Genomic DNA, 10,639 nt, shown 5'->3' with positions numbered 1-10,639 from the left:
CACCTGAGCATTAGGTTAATCAAATTATCATGTGTGTGCCAGCGAAGAAAAAATGTTGCTTTTTTACTTAAGAAGGAGGGGATCAAATTTACTTGTGGTAATTAGTTTTGCCAAGACAGCACCTTTTTAAAAGATTCATATGGGGCCATGAACAGTTTCTGAACTTGATCTTAGCATCTTGAATTCAAAGTCCGAATGATCCAGATTTAAATTTACTTGTGGCATTAGCTTCTTTTTTTTCCGCTTTTTTAAAATAATGGAATACTAATATACCTGTATATAAAAGTCTGTTACTTTAATTTTGTTTGGCTGAATACAGTAGATGACCTCTTAAACTTGTCCAGAATTTTCATTTAGATATCTCAATTAAGCTTTCACGTATTTATGTTTGATATAAGCTTTCTGTAATATTTGGTAATACACCCTGAAAGCCACATGTCTAGTACGTGCATATATTAACATTTCACTGTAGGCTTAATTCCCACGTTTTTTTTATCATTGGTCAAAGGTTGACCACTTTTTCACAAAAAGTTTTGAGGTTTTTCTCGTAATATTTTTGTTTTAAAAGAAAGACCATCCTGGTGCACAATGCATTCTCATATTCACAAAGAGTCCGGAGAAATGCCGCATTTCTAGGAGTATGATATTGACAGTTTATTCTAATGCAGACGTTAGTGACTGCTTTCACGGCTCAAACCCGTGACTTAGAGGTCACACAAAAATAACTTTAACATTGCTCTAAAGTTCTTTTATTTTTCTCATAATATTAAGGAAATTTTACCTTTACACCCTATTTATTATAAATCAAAATTATTTTAAAATATTATTTTCTATAGCTACCTTTTATATTTTATAGCAAAATAAGTATTTTATGGTATATACTACCATTGAGGCATGAAATACGTTATTTATGTTTTTCCTCTCTCTTAGACAGCTGGACATACCTATTTTTAAGGGATTGTCGTTACCATATTCATGAATACATGGCGCGAATACATGTGAATATATGCGCGTACAACTGTATTCATGAATACAGCAGCACGAATACATGTGAATACATGCGCGTACAGCTGGACTGCCCTGATTTTAGGCGCTTTTTACTGTTGTATTCATGAATACAGCAGCGCGAATACATGCGCGTACAACTGGACTGCCGGACTGCCCTAATTTTAGGCGCTTTTTACTGTTGTATTCATGAATACATGGCGCGAATACATGTGAATACATCGCGTACAACTAGACTGCCCTGATTTTAGGCGCTTTTTGCTGCTGTATTCATGAATACAACAACGCGAATACATGTGAATACACTACCGTAACAACTGAATAGTAGCTATGGAAAGTAATTATGTATATGGTAGCTATAGTAAGTTAATAGCCACTTCTGAAAATTCCTCAAATATTGAACTAGGCAGTAATCACAGAGACTATATATAGCAGTTGGGGCTTAATAGGAGAATTGATGCAAAAGAAAGAGAGATGATCAAGAGGAAGACTTCAGAAAGAACAAACAGAAAATGAAAAAGTTTAATAGACACACTTTTAGCTAACATTAGGTAATAAGTAAGACCATGTCACCTTTCCTTATTTAGAAATAACTTATCTTTAGAATTTTTACTTTACACTTAATGAATTGATTTTACACACACAATTTATTTATAATTTTTTTTAATCATAAATTTCAAAAGTTTTCTTTTATTTCTTAAATTCCATATTGAGTGAAACACCGCCACATAAACTAGAGAGAGTATAATATTTGAGTTCTCATCCAAAAGTTATCTGATGAGTATACGATTCGTTTTAATTTAGTTACATAAATTTTTTATTATATAGGACTAGCATTGAGATAAGACGGCAGTTAAAGATTTGTTAAAACGTATGATCTAACGTGCCCAAACAAATTTGATCATACTTTGATATGATTAAATATTTCTTAATAATATCCGCGCACCACGCGAATATTTATACTAGTGTTCAGTTAATAAGCATTTGTAGGATTAGATAAATAATTTGGAAACAATTTTTTTTTAGATAAGATAGAATCAGCATTAACTTCGGAATGTAATCTAGATAGAATTAACTTACCCATGTTTTCAAACAAAATAGAACAATACATTAAACCTTAGCCAATTTTTTTGGCAACAATCAGGATAAGTAACTAATTTAATTCAGACTCCCACAGTTATTGCACTTCCATTAATTTTAGGAGGTGAAGATTTACTTCTTCTATTTTTGTTTTGAACAGTTGTGAAAATATTTAATGGTAAAGACAGAAACTTACGTTGGCAATGACTCAATAATGTATATCTTTATTTTTTATCCACGCAAAGCTGACTCACTTTTCTTTGTATGTTTTTTAGTTCAGGACTCCAAGTGTCTTTTTATTACTAGAAAAGGGCTTTCTTTTTTCTCTATAAAAAACAACTTTTTCTCAAAGTTTTTAAACAAGCAAAAGTCAATTCACAGCTTATTATTTCTCTTTGTTTATTTGCTTTGTGTTTTCTTTCTCACAAGTCAAACATGACTCTCCTCGTTGCCCAAACTGAGCATGGTATTATATTTTCTTTTTCTTTTCTCGCTCTCTCTATATGTATTAATTTAACTTTTTGAATTGTTTATCGAGTCGTTATCTTTGTGATTTTACCTTCTAAATGTCAGTTACTACTTTATAACTTGTATTGGACTTTTTGATATGGCTTCTTTTTTTTTTCTCATTCGTTGTTCGATACTCGTTTTGAAAAAAATCTCACCTTTTGATAGGTCTTATACCTACTTGTGTTTTCGAAACCGAAATCATAAATTTTCAACATTTTTTTATTATCCATGATATATAAGCACGATTGAACTATTTTTTCGCTAAAAAAACAATTTTATGACTTTTTGATTCAATAAACTGAAAGTTGAATTATCATCCGAGACATTAACTCTCTTCATTTTTTTTTGTTCTTGATCTTGTTCTAATTAGGAGCAGAATTTGAGAACAAGAAGGTAACTACTGATGCTGAGGAATTGTTACTTGATGGTGGATTTGTTGTGCCAAAGAATGTTTCAAACGATGGATTTGTTGTTCCTGGCAACAATGCATTTGGCAACTCATTCAGGTAATAATGTTTTCTCAATCAAAAAATTAAAATTTATGTATACAAATATTAAAATAAATATCTATGTTTATTCTAACATTAAAAAAATATCGATGCAGGGATTACAATGCAGAAACTGAACGGAAAAAGATCGTGGAGGAGCTCTATCGACAGAGCCACATTAACCAAACATATGATTTTGTAAGCATCCAAAAAATACAAAAAAAAAAAAAAAACAACAACTTGGAACAACTTTGGTTTCATGCATATATAATTTTTAATTTTTATTGAATTAAAACAGGTGAAAAAGATGAGAGAAGAGTATGGAAAAGTGAATAGAGTTGAGATGAGCATTTGGGAATGTTGTGAACTTCTGAATGAAGTTGTGGATGACAGTGATCCTGATTTGGATGAACCCCAAATTCAGCATTTGTTGCAAACTGCTGAAGCTATTAGGAAAGATTATCCTAATGAAGATTGGTTGCATTTGACTGCCCTTATTCATGGTTTGTGACTCTTTACTATACCCTAATGAAAAAAAAGGATTTTAATCTTAATAAAAATTGATATACGCTTATATAACGATTATAGTCCAGTGGTATCAGTGGAGAGTAGAGACGATGCGATTAAATTCTCACTACTCCCTTTTGTCTCACCCTTCTGCAATCTTCCCTTTCCGAGGGGAGTTTTGGCGTAACTGGTAAAGTTGTTGCCATGTGATCGGGAGATCACGAGTTCGAATTGTGGAAACATCCTCTTGCAAAATGCAGGGTAAGATTGCGTGCAATAAATCCTTGTGGTCCGACCTTTCCCCGGAACATAGCTAGAGCTTAGTACATCGGGCTGTCCTTTTCCCATTGTTTCCAAAAAAAATTAAAAAATATTTAATTTAAGCAAATTAATGTGCATTTTATGCTGACATCATCTTGCCAAAATATTGTAGATCTTGGCAAAGTTCTTCTGCTTCCAAGCTTTGGGGGGCTTCCTCAGTGGGCTGTTGTTGGTAAGAATATTACTGCACATAATCAAAAATATATTACTATATTTTTTACATTTATTTCTCAGGTATGTATTAAATTTATTAACCAATTTATTATGATAGGTGACACATTCCCCCTTGGCTGTGCTTTTGATGAATCAAATGTGCTTTATGAGGTCTTTTTCTTCTTCCTTTTTCTTTTCTATTTTTTTCCGAGTCTTTATTTATTTATTATTATTATTTTCACCTAGAGCTTCATTTTTTCTTACTGCTCAATTGCCAAATCTACAGCAATTTAAGGGAAATCCTGATTACAACAATCCAGCTTACAACACAAAAAATGGAGTTTATTCTGAAGGATGTGGCCTTGATAATGTGGTTATGTCTTGGGGACATGATGACTACATGTATTTGGTAATGCATTTTTCTTTTCCAGAAAATATTACTTAAACTTAATTAAATTAATGAAGAATTATGTGTGATTTACGTATGTTTAATTATGTAGGTTGCCAAGGAAAACAAAACTACTTTGCCTTCAGCTGCATTGTTTATCATCCGATACCATTCCTTCTATCGTAAGTATTTAAAAACAACTTTTTTACCTATTCGTTCTTGAAAAATGTTTTATGTAACATCCTTCTTATCTTCACAAGGTAAGGGTAAGGTCTGGGGACACACCAGAGGCGGCCCAACCTCATCGGAGGCCTAAAGCAAAATCTTAATAAGAGGCCTTAATATATATATATATATATATCTTAATATATATAAATATATGTATAATGAATATCATTTTTAAAAAAATTAGACAAGTGAGGATATAGAATTAAAAAAAAATGAGAACTTAGTTTTATAAAATAAAGAAAATTAAATGAATTTAACGTTGATTGCATCACAACTAAAATTGGTGAACCTAGAAAACATAAATGATTCCTTTTTTTAGTAAGTCCCTTTCTATATTTGGTAACAATTCAACTTTAGATTTTTCTTTTTACCATTAATGAGATGATTTCTAGCCCAAAAACTTCTATGATTTATTTAAGATTACAAGTTTCAAAAGCCTTCCTTTATTTCATAAAATCCATGTCCAGTCAAATACTTTCATACAAATTGGGACGGAGAGAGTATAATTTATGTAAGAAAAATAAATAATAAGTTAGATTATAAGATATAGTTACGTGACCAACTAATGAATAGAGAAATATAATTAAGTAAAAAAATAAAATAAGATTGACAGAAAACTATTTTAGTTATATTAATTAGAGGAAGAAATCGAGTTATTAAAAATTAATATGACAATAAAGAAATAAATTTATCAATAATAAAAGATAATTATATAAATAATATACTACTATATATAGAAAAATACTAGTAATTTTGGGGCCCTTAAATATTTGGGGATTTTGATAAATATTGGTTCTTGAGCCGAGAGTCTTTCGAAAACAATCTCTCTACCTTCATAAGGTAGGGGTAAGGTTTGGGTACACACTAGCCGAGGATCGAAAACAACATCTCTACCTTTACAAAGTAGGGGTAAGGTCTGCGTATACACTACTCTTCTCAGACCCCACTAGGTCTGTTGTTGTCGTCTTCGTCTTTATTACTAATCATGAATCTTTGTTATGTAGCTCTGCACAGGGCAGGGGCATATAAATACTTGATGAATGAGGAGGATCATGAAAATCTGAAATGGCTTCATATTTTCAAGTAAGCTTTGTTTTTCCAATTGAATATAATATGTAGTTCTACTTGCTTCAGATTTTCTTTTCTTGATTTATGAACTGTTGAGAATGATGTTTGACTGAATATTTGATGTTGGTATTTGACAGCAAATATGATCTTTATAGCAAGAGCAGAGTTTTGATTGATGTGGAGAAAGTGAAACCTTACTACATTTCCCTCGTTGAGAAGGTAAATTTTTTCGACTATATGAATTCTTATTGATCATGTCGTTTCATATAATCTTCTCTTTCTACTTTATTGATACTTGAAAAAACATTTTGATTGCAGTATTTCCCAGCAAAGCTGAAGTGGTGAAATCCTCCAATCTGGGCAGCTATTGAAAAGCTTTTTGTGGATACAACAAACGAGTTCTAGGAATTGGCTTTGGGGTTTTATTTGGTGCATTCTTTTTTCTTTTTTCTTTTACCTTTTTCTTGGGTGGGGGGTGTTCCCTTGTATGAGAGTCATCACAAACTTTGTCATAAATGGAAAGTTTCTTTTGTTGAAAATATGTCTTCTCTTATTTATAGCTTAGTCTTCTAATTATTCTGCTGTGTGACACAAACTAAATCTCCTCTTTGGAAAAATGCTGTGGAAATCTAAATTGCTCGGACTCTTTCGCTTTTTGTGTCGCACTCGTGTCAACAGGACGTGGGTGTGAGATCAGTACCGGATTTTGGTCAACAATATTTGGGTACTTTGACCAAAATCGACGGAGAAATTCGGGACAAATACAATGGTTGTTTGAAATCAAAATAAAAGCTAGGGTGAAATTGAAGAAAATAAAATATCTTGTATATAAAAATTACTATGTCAGTCCTTTTCCTTTTTATCTCTTTCACGGGTTCTCCTCTCGATCAATATTTTCTCCTTCTCGGAATACCTTGTAAGTTTTTCACATAACTTTTCATAATTTAGACATATTTTATAACACTACTTTTAGATATTTAAACTATTTTTAGCCGAATCCTCGCACTCATATCAGTACCCCGACTCTTAAAATTTAAATTATGAAGGATCCGACCTCTAAATTTGCACCTATATCGGATGCCCGCACCCGAATCCGAGTAACTTAGGTGGAAATGAGTACAGAGTGCAAGATCCCCAATATAAAATCATCATAATTTGGTAGACTTTAAAAGAAATAGCTATATACAGTTCCTAAAACACTAAGATAAAAAATGATGTCCCTGAAATAGTAACATTTTGACTACACTGTTCCAAGAATCATAGTACAACTAGGATCCACATTATATAGACATTTTAAAGAGCTGTGTACACTTTAGAATACCTGAGAAGTCAGAAGAGAATAAGGCCAAGATTAAAAGGAGGTAAAAACCAGATGTAGATTTTCTGACATCTTGCAAGAGAATTCCTACTACAAAGTGAATCTTGGTATATACTTTTACAGATTTTTATCTCTCAACTTTTTTATTTGACACAACTTTTGCAATCATTAAGTCCCATAATTATGATTTGGTTTACTTCTTTTTGTGTTTTAATATTTCCTTCTATTTAGAGATTGAATAAAAAAAAAATTTGTTTCCCATCCGGTATGCGGTATCCGCATTGGAGCCCGACTATATCCGGATTCGGACCGCGTAGGGCCCCATTCGGGGAGGAACAAATCCTACCAAAGATTTTTGGGAGAAATTCAAAAATAGCCAGATTTACAAGTGGTAATTGAAAAATAGCCACAGTTTCAAAGTAATCGAAATTTAACCACTTTTTATGTAAAGATAAATCTGAACGAAAACACTGTTCAAAATCTGAAAAATATTCCAGCATAATATACTGGAGTTCCAGTATAATATACTAGTCCAAGATAATATGATGGAAGTTCATACACTGGTGCTGGAGTTCCAACATAATATACTGGAGTTCCAGTATAATATATCGGTCCAGCATAATATGCTGAAAGTTCATACACAGGTGCTCCAATCTCCAGTATATTATGCTGGAACTTTTCCCGTGTTGGAGTTCCAACATAATATGCTGGAAGTTCATACACAAATGCACCAATCTCCAGTATATTATGCTGGACCGGTCCATGTTGCAACAAAATAGTGGCTATATTTCAATGACTTTGCAAACGCTGGCTATTTTGGATTACCGGTCCGAAAACTGGCTAGCCCATGCTATTTTTACAAGATTTTTCCATACCCAGGGCTCGAACTCAAGACCTCTAGTTAAGGGAAGAGCAGTCCCATCCGCTACACCACATCCTTTGGTGGTAGAGATTGAATAATCACCTACAAACGCTCCTTTGGCGTAATAGAAGTAACTCTGAAGCAAAAGAAATAGCAGCTCATTGAATCAGAGCAATGCATTCTTAACTGGCTTGAAAATAAGAAGTAATTTTGTATCGCCAGCTCAAACTAGCTCGAGATTGGTTGCTCATTATCTATTCAAACTCATCGTAAAAACTTTCTTTTTATCAGTAAACTCCTTATAAAGACACATAAACTAAATGAACAAGTTGTTGATGTAGCGAATGAAGCAAACTATAAGCATTAAGCTACATTAGTCTTACTTAGCTGAACTGCTCTTTCAGTTGATACCAGCTTTGGACTAAAGTTAAATTAAAATTTGGACAGTGTTGAGGTTTTTTGCTTACCTCCTTCCACCCTTGATACTCTCGGTCCACCGGTGTTAGAAGTGATTGAGCTTCTCCTTAATGCTGTTTTTTTTGTTTTCTCGTTCCATTTTGATAACTTACAGAAATTAGTTGGTAACATGTGTTTCCTCTCATACTACTTCAAACCAACAACCCACAGCATGATAAGGCCAATATAGCTCTAAGCTTTAAAATAGACATTTGTTGTTGATATTCATCACAAAGAACATAACTTGATTACCAACATAATTCCGGTTTTAGCTAAGAAATGCATACTTATCTAACAGCAACTCCATTTAAGAACATATATGAGTGTCGATTGCGCCATCCAGTTAATTGATTCTCAGGACACCTTCCGATGCATTGTCACCTTGTAGAACCTCTTTTCACTCCAAAATTGGATTCATCAGCTTCCAGATCTATGTCACATCTCCGTCTATCAAGGAAAATTGTTCATCAAATTATGACACTAGATCCGCCAGGACAACAATCCTTGGAGTAGCATTGATTAGAAATGCTGATATTGTTGCAATAAATCGTACAATCTCCTCTTCTCAATCCAAAAAAGGGTCATAACAATTATCATGCACGAACAATAATGCGTTCTATATGGTCACTAACGATCCCTGCAACAACCTCAGGAGAAAACCCACTCATCATATCATCCCTTGCCCGCCTACCTTTGGCCTTAGCTTCCTCATGATTTCTCATTACATGCCTCATTAGCATTTGCAGCTTATCGACACAAGGTTCAGCCCACAAATGCCCTTTAAACGGCCCTTCTCTGACTTCACTCATTCTATCCACAGGCAACGGATAACTATTCTCTTCTGTCATGAATTCCGTTGGCCCTGACCAATTTGTAGCAATCACTGGCAATTCCATTGCCATTGCCTCCACAATAGGCCTACCCCAACCTTCACCTCTAGACGGCAATACAAACGCATCAGCAGCCTTATATAGCCTAGGCATATCAACCTGTGCTATGTGTTCATCGATTACATATACTCGAGCCCAACCATCTTTCGGTTCTTCCAAATGCGAATCCTCCACATATTCAATAATCTTGTTTCCAAAATCTCCATCAGAATGATACGGATTCGTTAACAGATACAAAGCAACATTATCACCTCCAGAAAACTCCGTCAAATAAGACCTCAACAAAACATCCCATCCTTTTCTATACTCCCACTTAAAAATACTCAAGAAAACAAACTGTTTCCCCAAATTTAATCCAGTTAAAGATGACCGCATCACTAAATTCCCTATTGACACAAGTTCTAGTGGCTCATACTTTAATGGATAAAAAAACTCAAGATCAACAGGCTGAACAATCTTGACAATTTTCAATGGATCAACCCCACTTTGAGTAAAAGTTTTCACATGAAAATCAGTAGGAACCCAAACAAAATCCAAGAGATTGCACCTTTTCACATGTTCAGCATTAACTCTATCAGTCTCAAACATAGTCCTACCAATTACAGCCTTAAAATGACCACTATAACCTATTGGTGGGCATGGAATTGTATCAAAAAGTGGAGGATACCAAGCACCAGGTTCGCTATGACAAACCACAACAGTCTCATTTAACCTACATTCTGTTTGGTGAAGCTCAATAGCTAAATTTCTCATTTCTAAAGGTAAACCCTCCCAAAATTCAAGATTTTCAAGATCCCCATGTTGTTCAATTTTCAACTTAAAGATTGAATCTTTTTTCAGTGAGTGTTCATTTAAAGCTAAAATGTAAGACCAAGCTTCTGAACTGTACCCACCCCCTGAAAGAAATGGAGCCATCCACAGGACACAATATGGGGTTGTGTGAATTGGGTTTTTTGAGGTTTGTTTTTGGGTGTTTAAGGTTGTTGGGTGAAGTAAAGTTAGGAGCTTTTTAAGGAAATTGGTATTTGGTGAGAGGGTTAATCTGAGGATGAGTTTTTTGTGGTAATCTGTTTTGCTAATACTGAATGAAATTGCTAAAAGGAGTACCAAGGTTGATAACAGATAAAAGGGTTTGAGTTTTGTGGTGAAGGGAAGAGTCCGGTCAGGTGGCGGTGGCGGGCGGTGGCCGGAATCTGGTGTTTCGGCTGAATCCATAATCAGAATGGAGGCTTTTCTTATTTGGATCTTAATTTAGTTTGAAGATTACAGAGACTTCTCCAACTTGATGGATTTAAAGATATTATTATGCGCGAAATACCAATATAACATCCGTTTTAGGCAACTTAATTAAAGGAATAGTAAATG

General features: G+C 33.9%; 2 protein-coding genes across 2 annotated transcripts; one reads left to right on the top strand and one right to left on the bottom strand.

Moving 5' to 3' along the window:
- The first annotated feature begins 2,430 nt into the window (after positions 1-2,430).
- Positions 2,431-6,280, top strand: LOC107813777 (inositol oxygenase 2-like). The gene is made up of 11 exons (XM_016639081.2): positions 2,431-2,551; positions 2,966-3,101; positions 3,200-3,281; positions 3,382-3,586; positions 4,024-4,083; positions 4,183-4,235; positions 4,351-4,473; positions 4,565-4,634; positions 5,685-5,763; positions 5,886-5,967; positions 6,067-6,280. The coding sequence occupies exons 1-11, from the start codon at positions 2,521-2,523 to the stop codon at positions 6,091-6,093; spliced, it is 948 nt and encodes a 315-aa protein (XP_016494567.1). The 5' UTR covers positions 2,431-2,520; the 3' UTR covers positions 6,094-6,280.
- A 1,915-nt stretch (positions 6,281-8,195) lies between these two features.
- Positions 8,196-10,579, bottom strand: LOC107813778 (uncharacterized). The gene has a single exon (XM_016639082.2). It carries the CDS (start codon positions 10,487-10,489, stop codon positions 8,978-8,980), a length of 1,512 nt encoding a protein of 503 aa, XP_016494568.2. The 5' UTR covers positions 10,490-10,579; the 3' UTR covers positions 8,196-8,977.
- Positions 10,580-10,639: the final 60 nt, after the last annotated feature.

This window comes from Nicotiana tabacum, chromosome 13, assembly GCF_000715075.1.
Source record: "Nicotiana tabacum cultivar K326 chromosome 13, ASM71507v2, whole genome shotgun sequence".
NCBI lineage: Eukaryota > Viridiplantae > Streptophyta > Magnoliopsida > Solanales > Solanaceae > Nicotiana > Nicotiana tabacum.
This window is presented reverse-complemented; position numbering and strand designations above follow the sequence as displayed.

What these genes read in the sequence shown, in the direction of transcription:
- LOC107813777 (XM_016639081.2), top strand. Translation starts at nt 2,521, where the DNA reads ATGACTCTCCTCGTTGCCCAAACTGAGCATG. An exon ending in CGTTGCCCAAACTGAGCATG is followed by an intron (nt 2,552 to 2,965) that starts GTATTATATTTT and finishes TGTTCTAATTAG; the next exon opens with GAGCAGAATTTGAGAACAAG. An exon ending in ACATTTCCCTCGTTGAGAAG is followed by an intron (nt 5,968 to 6,066) that starts GTAAATTTTTTC and finishes TTTTGATTGCAG; the next exon opens with TATTTCCCAGCAAAGCTGAA.
- LOC107813778 (XM_016639082.2), bottom strand. Translation starts at nt 10,489, where the DNA reads ATGGATTCAGCCGAAACACCAGATTCCGGCCACCGCCCGCCACCGCCA.